The 21,464-nt window shown below is 42.6% G+C and overlaps 1 protein-coding gene across 1 annotated transcript in view; it reads right to left on the bottom strand.

The window, feature by feature from the left end:
• Positions 1 to 21,464, bottom strand: part of GLIS3 (GLIS family zinc finger 3) — a 430,025-nt gene that overhangs the window by 402,221 nt on the left and 6,340 nt on the right. The window contains exon 2 of the mRNA XM_075597019.1: positions 1,286 to 1,751. Coding sequence (XP_075453134.1) covers positions 1,286 to 1,652 — 367 coding nt within the window. The 5' untranslated portion in view covers positions 1,653 to 1,751. The remainder of the gene's footprint in view (positions 1 to 1,285; positions 1,752 to 21,464) is intronic.

The following is a 21,464-nucleotide window of genomic DNA, read 5'->3' as shown; positions in this document are numbered from 1 at the left end:
CTTGCATGAGGCTTTGTGGGCTGGCAAACAGTCTTGAAACCAAAAGACACTATTAGATAAAGACTGTTTACCAATGAGATATTAAAAATAGAGATGTGCAAATTTGTCGCTAAAGTTTGCGAATTAATCAAAATGTGCCTCTTTTTTTTAGCTAAAAAAATTCACTACGCATTAAAAGCCAATTTTGAAGGTGACGTGGCCCTTTACTTAGTAAACGTATTTGAAAATGCTTACAGATATAGCCACACTCACTGTACGCGCTTCTGAGGGAAGCCCACGGAATTGTGACCATTGTACTGTGGCTTCGGGGACATTAAGCCTGGCTACCTCTGAATACTTCTTTTTTTTTTTTTTTTTTAAGTGTCAAAAGCTACATTTAACCTCGTAAATATTCCACTGTCCTTCACTTTTGTCCAATACCGGACTTTTAACCCTGGGGGTGGGGCTGTAGGGGGGTTTGCGGTGCCTGAGTGCCATGAGCCCTCCGGCACAATACGGCCCGTGTCTGTGGCAGCCATTTTGCAGGAAATGGAGCTACTCGTGCACCAAGATGTTACGGTTTTCTTTTACCATTAGTAAAAATGATATTGTTTCATCTCAGTAAGAGAACCAAAAAACCATTGTTGGAAGGTCCATCTAACCGCTAAAAGAGCTTCCTTTTCTAGAGTTTTTAAACGTTTCTGGTGGGACTACTGTATGGTTGCCAACTGGCATGGATTGGCTCAGTGTTAGTTTTTTTTTGGGGGGGGGGGTTAGCAGCCTTTCAGTTTTACTTGATAAAAGAGAAAAAACCTGGACTGCATCCACTTGTCTGGATTTAGCTGCCAACCCTAAGTAGGCCTTCCATGTTAACTCCATGCTTTGTGACTCTTTTGAAGGTATTGATACAGTATTACAAACCTAACTCCTAACCCGTGTTTCTTCATTTTAAACCCCAGTGCAATCTGTTTCAGGATAGTGCTACCGTTCTGCAAAATACAGAGACTCGGAAAACCAGGGATGGATAAGAGTGTCGTCAAGATGCAGATTTACAGTAGGTTGGCTGCATTTACGTGGGAGATTTCACTGTGTAAGAAGATGCTGACAGAGAAGATAAGTCATATTTAATATATCGTGCTACTCCATGAGAAACTGTTAGTGGGTTAGTGGGTGTCTTCAGGGCTTTGAAGAGGAAAGACCAGAGCACTTTTTTTTGCTCTGAGAGCTGGTTCTGATAAGGTTAATAATTTATGTTCAATGAAGTTTGCTGCTTTACGTTCTCTGAACATCTCTTTTCTGTACCTACCTTTCAAACAGCTGGCTGGAAAGGGGGCTCCGAACTCGTGCTGCTTTGGCTTGGACAATGGGGATGGGTGCATGTTTGGAGGCTGGGGCACCTGGAATATAGGCTTCCCATTTGTAGTGACATTCCTCCTGGCACTTAAAGCAGGAAAGTGGATGGTACTCTCACTGCTCTGAGGCGCTACGCCACCTCCCAAAGGCATCTTCAAATATAGGTTTCCATTAGCCGGACTGGGAGTGGCACTATTAGACGATGGGCAGGGAGTTCCTGTATTAACCCTGATGGGAGGGATCTGCTGCCCGTTGATCATACCAGGTCCCTGGGGGGTGCCAACTGTCCGATGGATCATGTTGCATGTCCTTCCATTCATTGTGCTGGACGCAGTAAAGGTTCTGATTTGCTGGTCCACAAGTAATTAGTGAATCAGTCAGCTGCAGTTAATGGATTCTCCATGTTGGAAGGGCCAGCCCTGCCAATAAAATATGAAAGAGCATTTGTTAGTGAAACACAGATCAAGGTTCCCCACTCCTCCCAAAAAAATTATAGTACTGTATGTGGCTTTCTCCATGACAGAGCATCATAGCATATGTTGACAGTGCTGAATATAGCAAAATGGTAAATGAGTGGAAGATCTGATCTTACACTTTCCAGTGCATCCAGGGCACCTCAATACCTTTGTAAAACGGAAGCGTTTTAATTAGAAGAGGAATGCTAGAAAAAGAAGCCATTCTTTACTACACATAACAAATGCACTTTCTCCCCTATCATGCAATCTCTGTTAACCTTTTGAGTGAACGGGGTGGTGCCAGCGAATCACTGGCACTTCCACGTCACGTGATTGCACCAAGTACGTCAATAGGGCACTGAAAACACACATACTGTCCTACCTTACAGAGGTAAGTCTCCCGAATACGCTGTAACTTAGATTGTAAGGCTTTTCTGCCGGAGACTCTTTTCATAGTTTGCTTTCATTTGGTGCATGCATGTCTTTCTCCTCGAATTCCGTCTTGTAGAGCATGCCAATAACACGCTATGTACTGTATGTATATCTTTATTTATATAGCGCCATTCATGTACAAAGCGCTTCACAGCAGTAATACACGTAACATAATATTAATATTACACATAATGACATAAAAGTAATACCAGGACAAGGAGTCCCTGCCCCGAAGAGTATGTTTAGTGCTATAAATATCAAACCAACCATGTGGAAGTGAACGCGATCTACCTCTAGAAAACTAGCTTTAATAGTATGACATCCTCGGTACATCACATGGACACCTGGGTATGATGTAAGGTAGAAAAAGGGTTAAAGGAGAAGTGGATACATGGAACAGTCCACCAGCAAAAGTGGTGCACGCTAAAGCAATAAGGGAATTAAAAAAATGCTTGGGATAAGTATAAAGGTATCCTAAATATGGGAGTATGCCAGGGATCAAATACGGGCCAAAGTGCATGAGAAAAGGCAGAATAAAGTATACCTGATAATATTATGCAGGTAATAACTCAGAGTGCAATAGAGAGGGATAAAGAACGTGTACAGAAGATGAAGCAACCAACACTCGTATTTCATGGTGAAAATGACAAAGAAATATACACTTCTAAACTTTCTTATTCACTTATAGCAACAGTATTGGATTATTATACTGTGACCACCAAATGCAGAGCTAAAACTAAATACACATTGACACTAAATAGCACAAGGAGTTTTATTGCTCATAACCTATTCACTCACTAAAATTATATATATTCTCATAAAGCACTATCATTATACAGTGCTGAAGAGGACAACACAGACGTGATGATTCCCAGGTCTGAGGAGCATACGTAAGTGAGGCTGCAAAATATGAATGGGTGATTACTGTCTGCAGGGCATCTGGTGTATGGTAAGATGGGGTTCCTGGCTTTATAGACTGGGTTCTTGTTTTTGGTCTTGATAACTGAAGTACAGCAATTTCCAAACTTCCCAGTGCAAAAATATGAAAATGTGTGCCTAACAACTGATACCCTCCCTGCAGACGTGCACACACACACACACACACACACACACACACACACACACACACACACACACACACACACACATATACACAGACACACACACACACACACACACAATGCCCCTAATGACTAGTGGTATAGCTACTTGTCATAATTGGTAGAGGGAGGTAGAGTCAGTGTGCACAGTATAATAACATATTACAAAGGACCCTCTCTCCCATCCTTATCGCATAAAACAAATGTTTTTTTTAAATCATTATTGAATAAAAAACATATGAGACATGTTAAAGAGAGTTGGATGCTAGAGATGGAAAGAATCGAATAGTCACATTATCAGTAACACAGACAAGGACCTTCTCAGATAAAGCCTAGGCTCATAGGTTATGTATGTGATACATAATAATATTACTAATATGTGACAAAACCCCTCCGACTTGTACAAACCTCCCCTTGTGTTTCTAATGTTCGATTCACAACTGAAGGTACAGCTCAACCCCCTTATAAAGCTGATCTTGGGTCCAAAGAATCACGTTGCGCTATAAGCGGATCGCGTTAGAAATAATGTACAATTGTATGCATTGTACAATAAAGTATTTAAGATAACCATAATCGTGTTGTAAAGTATTCATAAGTACGAAAATTAGGAGCCACGCTTACATCGCGTTATAAGCGGATTTGCGTTGTAACGGATCGTGTTATAACGGGGTTGAGCTGTATATTTAAAAACTCACCATCGCTTTACAAATGCGAGTGTATTCTTCTGGGTCTAAATAAAATATATCTTTAAAGAAAAGTATTTATTTGGTGTGTGCTTTCATTTTGAGTTATTCTTCCATTTACAGTATTATCTGCTTCTCTTATGAGTATGTTGAAACTCAAGGATACTCCAGTTCTAATTCCCCTGTTACTTGATATATTCCTTGCCACAAAATAGCATTTTTTCTGTAACCATTAAAATGACACAACCCTCATTAAATCAGCAATCCATATACCCACTTAACAAATAATTATAAATGACGTTACTGAGGTCAAACCCGATTAGGTATCCGCGTTTTCACTAATGATTGACAGCGCTGTGCTGTTTCATACTGTAGAAAAACACAGTCACCAGATTGCACACACCTAGTCAGAGCTTTCCATTTCTGCACAGCTACTGGGCATGGCACAAGCTATTGTTTGCTTCGAATATAACTTTTTGCTATGGCATATTTTAAATGTAGGCCAAACATTTCCTTAAAGTTGCAGGCCCACAAAGCATCTTACTGCACAGCATGTTGGCATTAATAGCAGAATGAAACATGCAGCCATGTACAAGCTTTCCTGGCACATGTAACACTTGTTTCATAATTAAAGACATGTTCAGTAATCGAATGGCGATAATACTGATGGCACCAACGCATTTTTATTTTTAAATCCAGTATCGTTGCTTTATTTACAAACCTTGAGCTCCCCATCCTTTTTAAAGTAAAGATCTATTTTAAAACGTCTCTCCCTCTGTGATTTTAGAGCACAAATACTGTCAAAACGTTATATATAATGAGCCTGGCCCAGAGTTTAACTGGTTCAGACTTTCTTGAAATGTGCCACAGTACCAATAGATTTTTTTTTTTAAATTTGTTTTAAAGGCACTTTAACCAGTGAGTATATTGTAATGTTATTAATAATATTTAGACCCAAAAGCCTAACTCTGAACTGCACAACAAGGAATATCACAACAAAAAACACATACTGATTTGGATAGTGACCGACACTAGAAATAATGCTTAAGTGGTTTGCTGAGTTGGAGTGATAATAAGACTTTAAAAGTAGTTATTACAATGGTACGTTTACAAGTTTGGTACATTTTGCACAAGATTGTTCAGCACAATAGGTTCACACTGGCTCTGTTCTCCTATGAATCAAGCCTTTCTCAACAAATTAACATCACGTTTTTCAAGCCTCCCTAAACTGGGTGGTCCATCTGCAGGAGAACTTTGCCAATCTAACCACTGGGAGTACTTTGGCTCGTCGGGTGTTCATCTACTTACACTTACAGTAGTAACAAAATGGCTGCCTGGCACGCCAGTCAACTGGAACACCTCATGTCACAGCAACATTGTCTTACTTACTCATTGGTTTGCTGGCAATGGCACTGTTAAAACATACCAGGAGGTAAATGTTTCCGGAAAATGTCGGTAAAATTGGAGAAGTTCTGGTCCGAGACACCCCTCAACAAAAGTTAAATAAATGAATAATAAATTAATCTCTCTAAACAAAATCCCACTGATAGGGGAGATTGATAGTTTAATTGACAAAAACAAACATTGAGAATAAAATTGCCAAAAACCTGTAACTCTAGTCCGTACTTCTACTGTTCATTACGTTGTCCATAGCTAATCTCGCCCAAAGCATTACAGAGTACACCCCGTTTCCCAGATGACCAAAAGGAGTGTATGCCAACAAGGGTTAACAACAATAAAAAAGGTCTTTAATGGGTATACAGTGGAGACATAAGCATAAGAAATGCAAACATGTGGTGAACCATAAAATGTATAGCACAATCTATGAAACAATGAAATAAAATAAGACACAATGAAATAAAATGAAATAAAGTAAACACAAGGACTACACTCACACTTGAAGTCAAATAAAATGGCCCAGCCTCAGCCGCTCGGTACACTCCTGCACGGTCTCCTCCTCCGTTCTTGTTCCCACTGGCGCGTCCGGCAGTGGAACCGGAAGAGGGGATCTGCACCGGATGTCCTGTAGTGTGCTGGGTCCCTCTCTCAATGAGCTCCGGCAGGAGCTGAGCCATTTTATTTGACTTCAAGTGTGAGTGTAGTCCTTGTGTTTACTTTATTTCATTTTATTTCATTGTGTCTTATTTTATTTCATTGTGTCATAGATTGTGCTATACATTTTATGGTTCACCACATGTTTGCATTTCTTATGCTTATGTCTCCACTGTATACCCATTAAAGACCTTTTTTATTGTTGTTAACCCTTGTTGGCATACACTCCTTTTGGTCATCTGGGAAACGGGGAGAGGAGACACTCACACACTACACCCATCGGGGGATAATTCTGCTGAGACAACCCAGACACCATCCATACAGGACATCACCCTCTGAGGACAAGGACTCACATCAGGCCGTGTGAGTTTTATGTATATTGAGACTCCAGCATATGAGTCTGTAATAAATCCACTACAGTCAGCGTTGAGGGAGAGACACCACACAAGCCCGTGTGAGTCACTGAATCCATAATTTTATTTATTCGTTGATTAGTTAAAGTGGAAAACCAAATATCAACCCCTCCAGCATTATCCTCCTTCTTGCTTCCACCCCCTGCCCTTACCCCCCTCCCCCCTTCCTCACCCACCCCCCCCTCTTCCCCCATCCCCCACATGTGTATCTAATACACTGAGATTTTAATTCTTTTTATCCATATCCTTTTATTTCATTCGGTTCCATCGACATCGGGAGGCCCATGAGGTTTGCGCTGACTACCTTCACACTACAACTGCCACGCTAAGAAGGAGACGGAATTCCCTTCTCCGAAGTCAAGCAGCAACCAGGAAATCATCAAAAAAGGGCCAGTATATATTTTTATATACTCTTTTACACTTCGTACACAATCACATATCTATATTCCAATTTATTTGAATAGCTTAGGCGTTGCAGCACTTTCTCCGCCACAAATCCTAGGGAGCGCCCCAGTTCAAACAACCACCAAGGGATATACGCATGGTACAGTGAGTTACAAAGAAGGACAGGATCCTTGTTGATATGCACTCTGTACGAGAGGTAGAGATAAGTGGATTTAGTATAAAATAACTTTAATTCAAAATGGTAAGAAATAAATATTGATTGGTAAAAACAGTGTTAGCCAATCACTACGACACGGACACTGACAAACACACAAGGATAATAAAAAAAACTAAAGAGGTACCTAACTCAGCTAGTTGGGTGGGTAAACTACATCTATGTTTTTCTGTGTTTGGTCCACATATCACGGAACTCACGGCCGTATCATCATCCAATCACCTGGAAGGACAGGATCAGGAGAGTTCTGGACACTTCCTTCACTTTTGGACTTTAAGACTCATACACATGGACTTGTAAGGCGCCGGTTCTCTTTTTGTTTTAATATTGTTTTTACCCATCATTAATTATTTTGAACTGTTTTGAATTAAAGTTATTTTATACTAATTTCCCTTATCTCTTCCTCTAGTATAGAGTGCATACCAACAGGGATCCTGTCCTTCTTTGTAACTGACATTTGATACCGACCTGCCAACTGAAAAGATTAGTGCGACCTCACAGACCCGGAGCATTTTATCCACACGCAGAAGAAAAATAGCAAACGTTGATAAAACCTACTCCACTTTAAAGCTGTGTATTTTCTCCCCTAACTCCACCTGTAATCACTTCCCTAACGAAATAACTGGAAATAACATGCCAGTTAGCATTAATCCATTACATTTACGAGACGTAGAAATTGATACCAATTATATCATAAGTCCACTTTCTCCATATCACTCGACACGAAAAAACAGACGCACACTGTGACTCATTCATTGTCAGCTTGCAACAATGGACCAATATAACATTAATAGAGGGAAAAAGTAACCCCTTTAAAAACAATGATGAAGACCTCCTTCAAAAAGGAAGAGAAACGAAGAAAACAAATAAGAACATTTATTGTTACTCTACAGATGTATTGAGGAAATGAACAGACCGCTAGATTAAAGTGAATGCTAAATGGTGTGAAATGAAAACGTAACCTTTACTTGCTAATGAAATAAGAACCGGCTTTCTGCAAAGCTAAACTAGTGAATTAAAAAGAACCAATATGTCTCCTATGGGTAACATCAAAAATGATAAAAAGAATTGCTACATGCTACCTGCCAAGTGTATTCTGATTCCAATGTACAAAGCTGTAAAGGCAAAGCAAGGAAATCCTCCTTTCATAATCCCTCTGCTGCCCGAGGGGCCTGCACAGCGTTGCTTCACGATTAATTGCGCCCTAATGGCTTAAGGGCTGTGAGGTTCAGTGCTACTGAGAGGCAGAAGTACAGCAGTGAAACCGCCTGGGATTTACAAGCCGGGTCAACTCTGCAAGTCACAGCCAGAGCCTTCATGGGCGTAAGAAATGGTGACAAACGAAAACAATCATCCAAATTGACAGTAAATATTTATCAAACTGCTTTGTGCAATAACCATTCAAAGGTGCTTGTAAAGTTACTGTAAACATCGCACCTGAGAAAGGGGGTTTGCACCGAAACGGGGTGCGTTTCCTAAGAAGTCTGCTACATAAATGTTTGAAAGATTCAACGGAAGAGACGTATGATTGAATAGTGCGGCGAACAAGAGGAGATTTACTTTTGATGTTAATGGTTTGATGGTGGAGGGGAGACCCCGGTCATCCCTCTAGCCAGCAGCAACAAGCTGAGATCAGAGAAATATTAAAGATATTATGGAAGGAGTGCGGTATCAACTGAATGTTACTTGTGAGATTAATTTGGCTGCATCACCTATACTGAAACAGGGATATCCCTAAAACCTGGCCTGTTGATGGCCCTTGAGGACTGAAGTTGCCCACCCCTGCACTGACCAGTGAAAGCACAAGTACATGAAACACTGGGGATATATATCAAAATGTTGCATCAAACGACATATGTATGAATCTTTCAAATCTTACACTTAACGCAGATCCCTTTCAAGTAGAGGCTACCGCCACCTAAACTTAACCGCTTTAGTCGCCGTAAAGAGAGGAGAACTGCATCAGTTACAGTATAAGCGCAACTTTTATTCAATTTCATTATAATACTGCGCTGTCTCTCTCCTCCCCTAACTCCTCCTATAACCACCACCCAAGATTAGCAAATTAGGGGGGGGGGGAAGGAGCAAAGCACCTTCATATATTGACACAGGGTCACACAGAGTCATAAATGATGCACCAGTTTGCAATATTTGATACAGTCTGTATCCCCAATAGTGCTCTATCCATTTACTTTTCACAGATTGCTACCTATCTTTAAATCCCTTTCCCATCAGCCTCCCACCTCTGGCATCTACTCCCCACGAAGTACAGTATCTTCTCGCACAGCAATCCTCTCATCTGAGGGATTTTCTTATTTATTTTTCTATATACGTGAGAGGGATTACCTCAGTGCTAGCCCTGAGCAATCCCTGGTTTGGAAGATAATCATCTTCAGCTCCGATGCCCTGATATTCCTGCACTTCAATATGGTTACCAGCAACCCAAGAAACAACGGGGACATCACTTTCACGTGCTGTGTTCCCCCTCCTTCACGTGTCCTTTGTTTGTTTTTACAGCTGGCACTTTGAAGCCAATGGATATTTTCAAGCAGGAGGTTCCCAACATTATTTATTTATCAAAATGTTTTACCAGGCAGCAATACATTGAGAGCTACCTCTCGTTTTCAAGTATTATCTGCGTATTTCCAGTATTAAGGCCGGCTTGGTCCTAGCCCAGGACACCCTGCTCCTTGTCATCTTAAAAACATGAATTTGTGGGGGAGGGAGGGAAAGGCATCGTTAATCCCTTGACTGTCAGAGAAACTTGCTACACTACAGCCCCCTCCATCTCTAAACAGACAATTACCCGGGAGGATTTTAAGAAGAAACTATTTAATGTTATGCCATACTAATGATTGACAAAAAAAAACAACTACAAAGTTGAAGAACAGCCTTAAACATGGACATACTGAGGAGCTAATGTTGTAATGCTGAACACGAGTTGTTAATACAGTAATGTGATCCTGGCCCATAGTATCCCTTCGCATAGAAATAATACATGTCAATGTATGTCATACATTGTGTCAATATTTTCTTACCAGCGCTATATCCAAAGAAACGAGAGAGAGAGAGAGAAATCTAACTAATCACGTTCGTGCTGACTGATTCAGCGAGAAGGAAAAGGGCAGAAGTGACTCTCACTTCTTCATGTCAAAGCCTGAAATGTGTTAAAGAGTAAACTAAACGGATTGGACATGAACGTTAAAGGACAACTCAGCAAAATGAAAACAACCGTTAATAAAAATAAAATAAAAACTTTACAATAAGCTCCTCTTTGAAATAGCACAACTACTGTATTCAGAATATCTCACACGAAATATGGTCAGGTTTTGAATGTAAACATATATAGCCTGGGTCCCCTCAGTACTTTGGGGAAATATCCCATCCAAGTGTGGACACTGGGGGGTTACGGCGGTGCGTGGCCTATTTGGTGTGGGTGGTATATTGTTATTCCTTTTTCATATGCATGCAGTAAACAGTATATCAGTGTGTGTATTATTGCATTGGGTCCTGTGACGGGGCTATCCCCCATAGTTAGGATCCCGCGTAGGTGGAGGCGCTGTCACCTTACGGATCAGGAACACCGCGGGCTCCCAGCAGCGGAGGTTCAGGCCTCCTGTGAGTCACAGGTATGCACCACACACTCAGTAGCCGCCACATCTCCCATGGAGTGGGGGAAACTGTGCTACACATATAACCAAGTATATAACTAATTGAATCTGAAAATACATTCTTTTAATAAAGTGTATTGGTTTTGTCATACACATTGATGATTGTGATGGGCCCTAATGTAAGAAAGGGTGAACAAAGGCAGTGCACTGCCAGCAAATGATGGAGGAGGCTAATGGTAGCAAAAAAATACTTTTAATAAATGAAGGGAGCAAACATCACCCCTGGATCACGCAGAAAATGCACACCTACGCGTTACTATACTAAGTTATTATGGTGGTGACAATCTTTGTACTGTTCATTGTGCTGGCTAGCACTATGTACTAGTCCCTTGCCCTATTAGGGTATGTTATCATTGCTCACCACCATATTGGAGTGTTCCCTACGGAAGAATCATTATTTATTATTGGGACTCATATTTTGATGCACCGGTTACCCACATTTCCTACTGTAAGAAAGCATGAAAGGCACAACTACGGAGCAACAGCTGTTCTATAAATAGACATTACTACAGAGTAACAGCTCTTCTATGAATGGACATTACTATGGATTACAGTTGCACTATGGATGGACATACCAACAGAGTAACAGCGGTTCTACTAAATGAACACTAGTACAGAGCTGTTGTAGTGAATGGTAGTTACTAAAGAGTAACAGCTGTTCTATAAATGGACAGATGCAGAGTCAAAACACATGCGGAGCGGATGGGCACTATTTAGGTTCACAAGAAAAATGAATTTATTGCGAAAAAAGAACCAACGTTCTGGTCGGCACAGCAGCCTTTCTCCAGGACATGGCAGAATAACGTGCGTACACAGTGACTCTTAATTCCGTAACTAATTCCCCGTGCTCCGATGTGGCCGCTTCCCTTTGTGCCATGGCGCGACAACAGCTCGCCCACCTCAGCTTTATATATAGCGTTTTCCAGAGAGGTCAAAACAAAAGAAGCTAAGAAGACATCATCTCTGCTATTAACTATACGAAAGCCAGTAAATGTGTTAAAAAGACTTTACAAACACACAGGAAATTGCTTAAACTAAGAGGACACAATATAGCGGGCGGACTTATTAAGGAGGACAACAAGGCTCACTACCGGGCCCAAGACTTTCTGAGTGGGACCAAACCTGGATGTTTTAAATGCCTAAGCTGCTCAGTCTGTAACACCGGCAATCACTTTACTCCCCCCACATGGTGGGATAACAATTCCTATAAGATCGAGGATAACTTGCACATCTACGCATGTCATTTACCTGTCGAAAACTAGCAGAATGCTTAAAACCAGGTTCATTGAACACAAGAGCAAAATAGCACGAGGAGGAGAATAAAAGCACTCCAAAACGTGTAAACATCCTACGTCATCTTTAAAAATGATGGGAATAGAATAGGTACTGAAAACCCTTCAGGGCGGAGCAGGGAAACAAATTTTCACACTTCAGACAGTACATCCTAAATAGTTACCCATTATAAGTGTTCCTCTCTATCCTGGCAGATTACTCTTTGACAAAGCGCCCTGTGCGTGAAACGCGTCAGAGTACCTGCCAGGACTACCCATGTACTTGTTTTTAAACCAATACATTTTGTTCTTTAAGTCCTGCCTCTAACCGTTCGTTTGGGAAGCCGTGCTCCGGTTTCTTCTCTATGCGACTCTCTCTATCAGCTATGTGCTTGCCTCGATGCGCGCCACGCTGGAGATCACTCTGAAATCCATTACTACATCCTGCACTGTGCCTTTGAGCAGGGAAAACTACACAAGCCGAGCCGCGCGGTGCCCAGCTGATTCCCCGGTGTTCCGGTCACTACGGCGTCACACTCTTAATGTTCAGCAGACAGAACCTATACCGGAGGAGCTGACGGACATCGGTCAGCCCCTTGAAGAGTTTCCCAGCTTTATCGGGCCTCTTTTCATCAGCTGTCCTTACAGCTTGGAGCTACACAGCTTACATCACGTGGTTCCCCTCCTCAGCCCAGGTTCTACTAACGGTTAACCGTGAGTACAAGTCAGGCACGATTATTGGTGCTACATGAGATCAGCCAGTTGCCTTGAATTACTTGTTTCTATCTATACTGGTGGTTGTGAGGAGGGGTCATTTATTTACACTTATGGATACATATTTTCCTTTTTAAGGGTCTCCAAGCACCAAATCTGTACATTCATATGTCTTCATTGAGCACGGATAACTTTTAGGGCTGACATCAGCCCTGGATACAAACTTTCATCCAAAAGGGTTGAATGACAAGTCTCCAATTAGGATGTTTTGTGGACCAAAGATAACCCCCTAAGTTAGATACTTTGGTACACTGTATGTCTTTATAGCGGGTACGGTACACTGCTGCGGCTGCTCTTTATGCATATCTAGAGCTTTCCCCACAACCATGTAAAGGGATTTACGGAATACACAGATTTACCGGAATGGGTGTAAGGAAATGATATTAGAACTGTTCCTCGTTAACCCTGTCTCCCCACAGGCAAGGTGAATCAGGGGCTAATTATAAAATCTCTTCAGTGTGTCTAACTCAGGGCTTCACCCATGGACTAACAATTCTGAAAATGAACAGAATCAACATAAGAAGAACTGGGTTTAAGATGCGAGAGAACTTATTTTGAATGTGTGCCACTTTGTTCCCAGTGATTAGAGGGAGCACCACCCCAGCAGGATTAGAACCCACCCCCCTCTGCATTAAACAGGCGAGCACGCCAGACGTGCTACCCTACTGCGCATGTCCGTCTGTGTGATGACATCCATACTCGACGTCCGTCAGATGTAGCGTCGACATGCGGAGACGTGTGGGCTCTGACGTCATGGAGGGGCCGCTGTTGTTGTGCCACGGCGTGAAGAGAAGCGGACACACCAGGAGCACGAGTAATTAGTTGCGGTATTAAGACTCACTGTGTATGCACTTTATTATGTTTTGCCCTTGAGAAAGGCTGCTATGCCAGCCATAACGTTGGTCCTTTGAGGCTAATAAATGTAAGGAATCGGGGGAACACGTCCCCTGCGGCGTGTTCCCTCCTTACCTCCTGCTGCACAGCATCCCGCTGCAAGCGGTCAGAGAGCATGTTCCTCATGGCGCGCTTCCTCCTTGCCTTCTGCTGTACAGCCTCCCGCACACCTTAGAGCGCGCGCGCCCACGGAGGGCTTTCAAGGATAACACGGAACTTGGCTCCGACACCTCCGCTGGTACCATGCGGCTGCCCCGCGTGGCGCGCACACGTGATGTGCGTGCACCGCTCCACAGCTGCGCGTCAACACTAATCTCTCTCCCACTTGTGCCCTGCACCTTGCAGCCTAACCCTGCTTCCGCAGAGGCCCCGCCTCCGCTTCTCCCCTCAGCCCTATTCGTCCAGCTCTCCTATATATGCTCAGCCTTTCCTTTCATTCTTTGGCTGAGCATAGTTCATGGAAGCCTTGTTTACCCACGTCCCTGCCTTGCCTTGTTCCTGTTGTGCTTTAACCCTCTGCTGCTTATCTCTTCTGTGTACCGACCCGGCTTGACTTTAGGACCTCTTTCTGGATTACCGACCCTGGCTTGCCTCTGACCATGCGCTATTCTCCATCCCTGACCACGGCTATCGGACCAACTACCTTCCTACTGGCTCCTACCCCAGACCACGGCACTCCGGACACTGACTACTCTCCTGGCACCTACCTACGACCTCGACAAGAGCCCTTCCTCTCCGCATGTTTTTAGATATCTTGGACAGCAGCAGGTCTGACCCTGGGTTAGGAGCACCTGGAATTTGACTCATTTTTTCTTAAAGTTGGGAGTGTCTCATGTATTTTGTTTTTTAATGCGTTACTGCAGGGTAACAGCTGTTCCAGTGAATGGACGTTACTACAGAGTAATAACTGTTCTGTACAGTATATGGACGGTACTACAGAGTAACAACTGCTCTATATATGGACGTTACTGCAGAGTAACAGCTATAGAGTACTAGTCATTCAATGAATGAACATTATTACAGAATAAAAGCTATTCCAGTAAGTGTGCATTACTATACACAGCTCTTATACCAACTTTATATTTCCTCAAGAGTATTAGTTATCCTAATTAATTAATGTTACTACAGAGTACAGCTGTTCTAGTGAATGGAGTTTCGGCTGAGTAGCCATTTAAATCAATACAGTGAAAGGATATAGGTCAACATATACTAAGCAGTGCTATTCCATAAGCTACTTTCGGGTGGGCTACTCAGTGGTTGGAGCGTGATGGTATTTTTTATTTACATCCTCAGAGTACCACTACACTTTCTTTTTTTTTTTTACCGACATGTATAGTTCCTCTTCAATTGAAAGAAATAAGGTGTTTTCCAGCGCCAGAATGTGTCTTATAGGATAACACTGCTTAGTAAACACTGCGGGACATCATGATTTGCACATTTTCTAAGAAGACATGATAACCGAACAAGCTGACATTCGATATGATCTAATAATCACAAACATTCAGAACAAATAAAGACGTCAGATCCGCAGAGTTAAATCAGGGCAGATAAAGGGACGTCACCTAAAACAGGAACGGATGTTATTAACGCATATCCACAAAGCTGGTTATATGGGAACACATCGGCTGTTGTGCAAGTCATTAGCGTGGGCTTGTCGCCATGTTATTTTAGCCCAACAGTAAAAGCTGTCATATCCAGGCACGCGGGAGATGCAAAGTATATTTAAATGACTGAAATGAGCATATTCCCCAGGTTACCCGAGTGTGTTCACAGGTATTCCTCAACCTATCTCTATCTCGCTCCTCTCCTGCAAAAAGGCCTATTTCTGGGTCTGGATGGGAGTAACGCCGCCTTTGGGTGACATAGAACAACGTTAATTCTCTGTGCCGCCGGCCTTCAGTGCATATGCGATGTTAGGATAACGCCTCGCTTGCACATGCGTTGCGTCTCAGCACCACTAACGTCCATACAAAATAAACGCCGCGCTATTTAACCCCTTAAATGCCCCACAACGTAGCTACCACGTCATGGCATGCGGCACTCCAGGGGACTTGGTAGCTGCATCATGGCCTTGTTGCTCGTTTTCTAGGGGGGATGGAGGGGGCGCATATAGCGTTAACGGCGATCTGAGCGGAGTCTTCCATTCGTGTCATCAGTGATGCCGCAATGATGCGATTACTCTGTGGCATGCTGGAAGGGCTATGGCGCTTGGGTGCTGCTGCCACCACTTCAGAACTCAAAGGGTTAAATGCGTAAAATTGGGTTAACGCTCCATTATTCACGTTAGTGAAAAAAGCGTTGCTATTAAAGAGGCAATCCAAGCAGGCGATTTTAATTTTTAACCAAGGATTGAAGCAGGGGGTCTCCGGAGCTGAACCCCAACTTCCCGAGATACTTCTCTCTGTAGCGGGTGCCAGGAGGCACTCCGCTCGGCTAGCAGAGATCACATAATGGCCGCTTTTCAAAGCTCCCGCAACCTGCGGGCCAATAGGAAGCCTTGACGTCATCCGGCGCCGCTTCCTATAGACCATAGTGACGCGGGAGCTTTAACCTGGCAGGATGTGCACAAATAATCGCCACCTTGGATTGCTCCTTTAACACAACGTTAATCTAGGTTAACATTACGTTAAATAGCCTAACGGAGTTTACTGTATCTGGGCCATAGAGAAATCACGTTTCCTGTACAACCAACAGATTAGAACATTTAAGCCCAATGATTGATATAATAGGTAGGAAAGGAAGCAATCATAATCGCTGTGCTTTTGTTTTTTTGTTCCCCCAAATGCATGCTTTTGTTTGTGTTTATCTGCATGAAAAAACAAGCTAAGATTGTTTATGTTTTGTGTTTTTCTACATAAGTGAAATCTGTTTACAGGAATTACAGCGCTGTAGAAAGAAAAATAAACAGTTAAAGATGTCCATTCAAAATAAAACCAGCTGGTATTTGCGGTATGTTGTATGTTTGTGTAAACATGTACTTTCTCGTTGGTTTGAATTTCTTCGGAGTGCATATTGAAATAAGATTACAGATCATCTCGTTAATTTGAACCACAATTAGTTTTCTTTTTTTAATCAATACAGAAGGTAGGAATTAACAAAACACTGATTTAGAATATCGGCGGAAGGAGAAGCTTAATGCTTTCTTTTCAAGAGGGTGAACCTGGTTTGCATGTCAGCTTCTCGTGACCGTGGGCAAGTCACTTTACCTCACTGTGCCTCAGGCCTCATGTTCAGGGCAGAGTGTCATTATGCCTGCAAAAATGTACAGCATGGTGTAAACTGTCAGTGAAATATCACCCCCCCCCCCAAAAAATATTCTTATTATTAGTTAGCTGGCCACATGAAAGTGTAATAGGGGCCAAAAACTTTTTGAGATGTGGATAAGATTGCGATCTCTGTTAGCAAAGGGGTTGAAGGCATTGACTTCTGTGGGCAAAATATTGAAAAGACATTCAGCCCGTTCCAACAAAAAAAATATCTAAAATGATGAGAGGTTCAGATGTCAAAACATTGAAAGACATGCAGAGCTCTCTAAATGACTAAAAAGTTGGAGGTTCAAATCTCACGCTGCTGCGTCAACCACTTATAAGTGAACATGCTGTAGCAAACTGAATATGTCCGAGATTGAATGAGGAAAAGGGTCTATAGTACAAAATATTATGGTCGTTTGTAAATATAGATTGCTGTAGCCGAGGGGTGTGCAAAGTTTCCTACATGAGCCCCTCTATCCTCTCCCCTCCAGCTCGTGCCCACCTTGCACAGCTCTGGCGTCAAATGACATAGCGGGGGCATGTGATGTCACGTTGCGTGACCCCGCTGCGTTATTTGACGCCAGATTCCCATGGAGACGCGTTGTTGGAAGGGAAGTAAAGAGTTACAGAGCCCTCGCGCGATTCCTGGCATTCATTTTTAATGCCTGTGGGGAAGCGAGGGGCCGCTGTAAAAGCCACGCCCCCCCCCCAGAAAATCTCGCGCCCCCCACTTTGCATACCCCTGCTGTAGCCAGTACTTAATGCTTCCTAATAGGGTTACTACCAGTTTTTGCAGTTCATTTTTTTCCCAGTAGAACTAAAGGGCTACCACCACCATACTGCTGAAGAATGTAGAAACGGTGTGTAACGTTAAGGAAAGTTATGGGAAAGTCACTTGTCTCTTGTTTCATGAATATTGTCAAGTCATAGACCCTAAATGGTGGCTTGTGATGCCATGAAGGTGAAACCACTTGGCCTATCTACTCCGCCCACTCCTTCTATTCACTGTGAAAGCTCCGGCCTGATCTCATCCTTTGGTTTCTTTCATATTTAGGATAGGCTGGTACCGATCTAGTACTGTACTGAGTTTCTTGGCGAGTAGCGCGTTAGAAAAAAATGAGAACTAAAGAAATATCTCGGGCATCTTTGAATTCCCTTACTCTATTAGCCACTACCACCTCAGTTATGAGGCTATTCCAAGAATCGGGAGACAAAAGGGGGTGGGGTTGATGATCAACTCGATCACCGCACTTATTGACCATAGTGAAGGATAGTCCTAGTGATAAGCGGTGAGTGCACAAACTGTGAATTGGGAGTGAATAGGCAAAACAAAATGGAGGACACACAGAGATGTGCACTCACACCACCTAATATAAAACATAACCTTTAATATAAAATTAATGAAACATATATCACTGTATTGTAGGTATAAACAGTAATTTAAAAGCATATCGTGGGATAGGGTGGTCAGGGGGGCTACCTGATACAAAAGGGGCTCAGAGTGTACAAGTATAATACTGATAATGAAAACTTAATAAGGACTAGAAGCACCACGAGTAAATGAGTACTTTAGTGTAAGGTGATACCTTTTTCTATTTGGACTAACAATTGAAGCTGGTTTTATAATATCAGTTGTTAGTCCACATAAAAAAGGTACTAGATTAAGGTAAAACTGCTCTAAATTGTAAAATCTATATAGAAATAATTTCACAAGTGTCAGTCTGACGCTTTCTATGTCCTTCAAGCTTTTTGTTATCTGATCACATTGCACAGTGCGTCGATCGGAAGTTTGTCGCAAGCACTGGAAAGGAAAATCTCCATTTTGAATTTCCACCGTTCTGCCTCGGAATTAAGCTAAAACCATTTGCCAATCCTTCAGCTATCAAGTATTGTTATCTAAATAAGCCGCTCCAAGAACTGCACAATCCCAAAGATTGTTACTCCTTTACCTACTGTTACGTTCATGTCAGAAGTGCTTATTCCCATTATGCGTTATATTATTGTAATTATATTACGTCACGTTTATTACTGCTGTGAAGCGCTAATGTACCCGGATGGCACAACATAAATAAAGATATATATAAATATATACACTGAAAAGCTTGCTATATATACATAAGTAGTGTGTGACATTGTCCCTCCAGATAACACAACATAACCTAGTGTAATATAGTTTCTATGGCAGTGCTGCTGCAGCATATCACACACCATTTTCTTTATTACACCTGAAGCTGCAATAAATCCAGGTACGTCTGGATAACCGCACGATATGGATTTCTCGCCACCAAGTACTGTACACTAGAAAATGTACAAACAGCTGCTGCTAAATACATTGGGTAAACAGATATGTGGCGCAGTTTGGAATGCAATTCTTGACAAGTCGCAAAAGTTACAGAAAGGGAATGAGTAAAATGACTTGGGGGCGGTGTATTCATAGGGTTCTACTGGTAATTGAGCTCAAAACCTTGGTCTTACACATTTTTGCAGCTTAGCTCTTTGCTGGTATGTCTTGCTAACGTCGCCATTGAGTACTGTGATTAGAATATCTACACTTCACCTATTTTAATAATCACATCTAGATCAGATGCCAGAAGGACCTGCAACCCATTTATTTTATTTTATAAAATGTTTTACCAGGAAGTAATACATTGAGAGTTACCTCTCGTTTTCAAGTATGTCCTGGGCATAGATTTAAATTACAAATAATACATGGTTACTACAAATTTATGCTGTCCTGTTTCAACTCTGCCCTCTCGCAAGCTAAACAAGCCTACTTTTCTGCACTAATCAACATGCACAAGTCTAACCCACGCCGACTGTTCTCTGTCTTTGATACTCTACTCAAACCACCCTCAGCTGCCTCTCCTTCCTCCATCTCCGCTCAGGACTTTGCTGACTATTTTAAGGAAAAGGTGGAATCCATACGGCAGAACATCCCCTGTTTCTTCCTCCCATCCTACACCTCTTCCTAACTCTCCTCCTGCCTTCCTTGACTCTTTTTCCACTGTCTCAGAGGAGGATGTGTCGCTGTTGATCGCCTCTTCTCCCTCTACCACTTGCCCTCTTGACCCCATTCCCTCCCATCTCCTAAAACCTCTAGCTCCTACTATAATCCCTACGCTTACACACATTTTTAACTCCTCCCTCTGCTCTGGAACCTTTCCATCCTCCTTCAAACATGCCACAGTCATACCATTACTCAAAAACAGCAAGTTTGACCCTACCTGTCTTTCTAACTATCGACCTGTCTCCCTCCTGCCTTTTGCCTCTAAACTCCTTGAACGTCTTGTATTCTCTCGCTTACTCCATTTTCTCAACACCTATTCTCTCCTAGACCCTCTACAATCTGGCTTCCGCACTGCTCACTCCACCGAAACAGCCCTCACTAAAATAACTGACGACCTCCATGCTGCCAAAGACAGAGGTCATTACACTCTGCTCATATTACTCGACCTCTCTGCAGCATCTGACACAGTGGACCACCCTCTTCTCCTCCACATTCTCCATACTCTAGGTATTCGGAACAAAGCTCTATCCTGGATCTCATCCTACCTCTCCCATCGTACTTTTAGTGTCTCTACTGCTAACACCTCCTCCTCTAATGATCTCTCTGTGGGGCTACCCCAGGGCTCTGTCCTGGGACCTCTTCTCTTTTCTCTGTACACACTCTCTCTAGGTGACCTAACAACATCTTTTGGGTTTAATTATCACCTCTATGCCGACGACACACAAATATACTTTTCAACACCTGACCTTACAGAGAGACGTGGTGTATGTGGTGCTCAGAATTGAACCGGTAGCTTCATGCACATAATTGTAGATAAGACCATAAGCTTGGTGGTCTGACGATAACGGAGTGCCCCCTCAATAATGTAATAACAACTGTAGGGTTGAGTGACAAGTGGAGTCAGTTGGGACAACCACCGTGATGTACACATTGATTACCCTTAGGAGTTAATAAGAAGGAACTATGTCCATTGAGCAGCAGGATTTTATAAGGCACATTGGCACTTTACCTGCTCATCCAGGGGGCACTCTCCGACTCAGTAGCGTGCAATCCATCAGTGAGAAGTCCAGGAAAGTAGGTGGTGTGGATGGAGCACAGCTTCAGACGCCCTGCAATGTGAGGCAGGGAAATACAAAACCAGGCCACTCCATGTAGTATCAAAAAAATGTATTAAGCCAGAAAACACATACAGGGAACAAAAATAGGACAAGTGGAACATTTTTTTGATACTACATGGAGTGGCCTGGTTTTGTATTTCCCTGCCTCACATTGCAGGGCGTCTGAAGCTGTGCTCCATCCACACCACCTACTTTCCAACACCTGACCTTACACCTGCTGTACAAACCAAAGTTTCTGAATGTCTCTCTGCTATATCATCCTGGATGGCCCTCCGACGCCTTAAACTCAACATGGCTAAAACAGAGCTCCTCATACTTCCTCCCAAACCTGGCCCTACTACCTCCTTCCACATTACTGTTGGAACTACAATCATTCACCCAGTAGCCCAAGC

This window comes from Ascaphus truei, chromosome 1 (assembly GCF_040206685.1).
Source record: "Ascaphus truei isolate aAscTru1 chromosome 1, aAscTru1.hap1, whole genome shotgun sequence".
NCBI lineage: Eukaryota > Metazoa > Chordata > Amphibia > Anura > Ascaphidae > Ascaphus > Ascaphus truei.
Note: the sequence above shows the minus strand (reverse complement) of the source record. Positions and strands in the feature narration are given on the sequence as shown.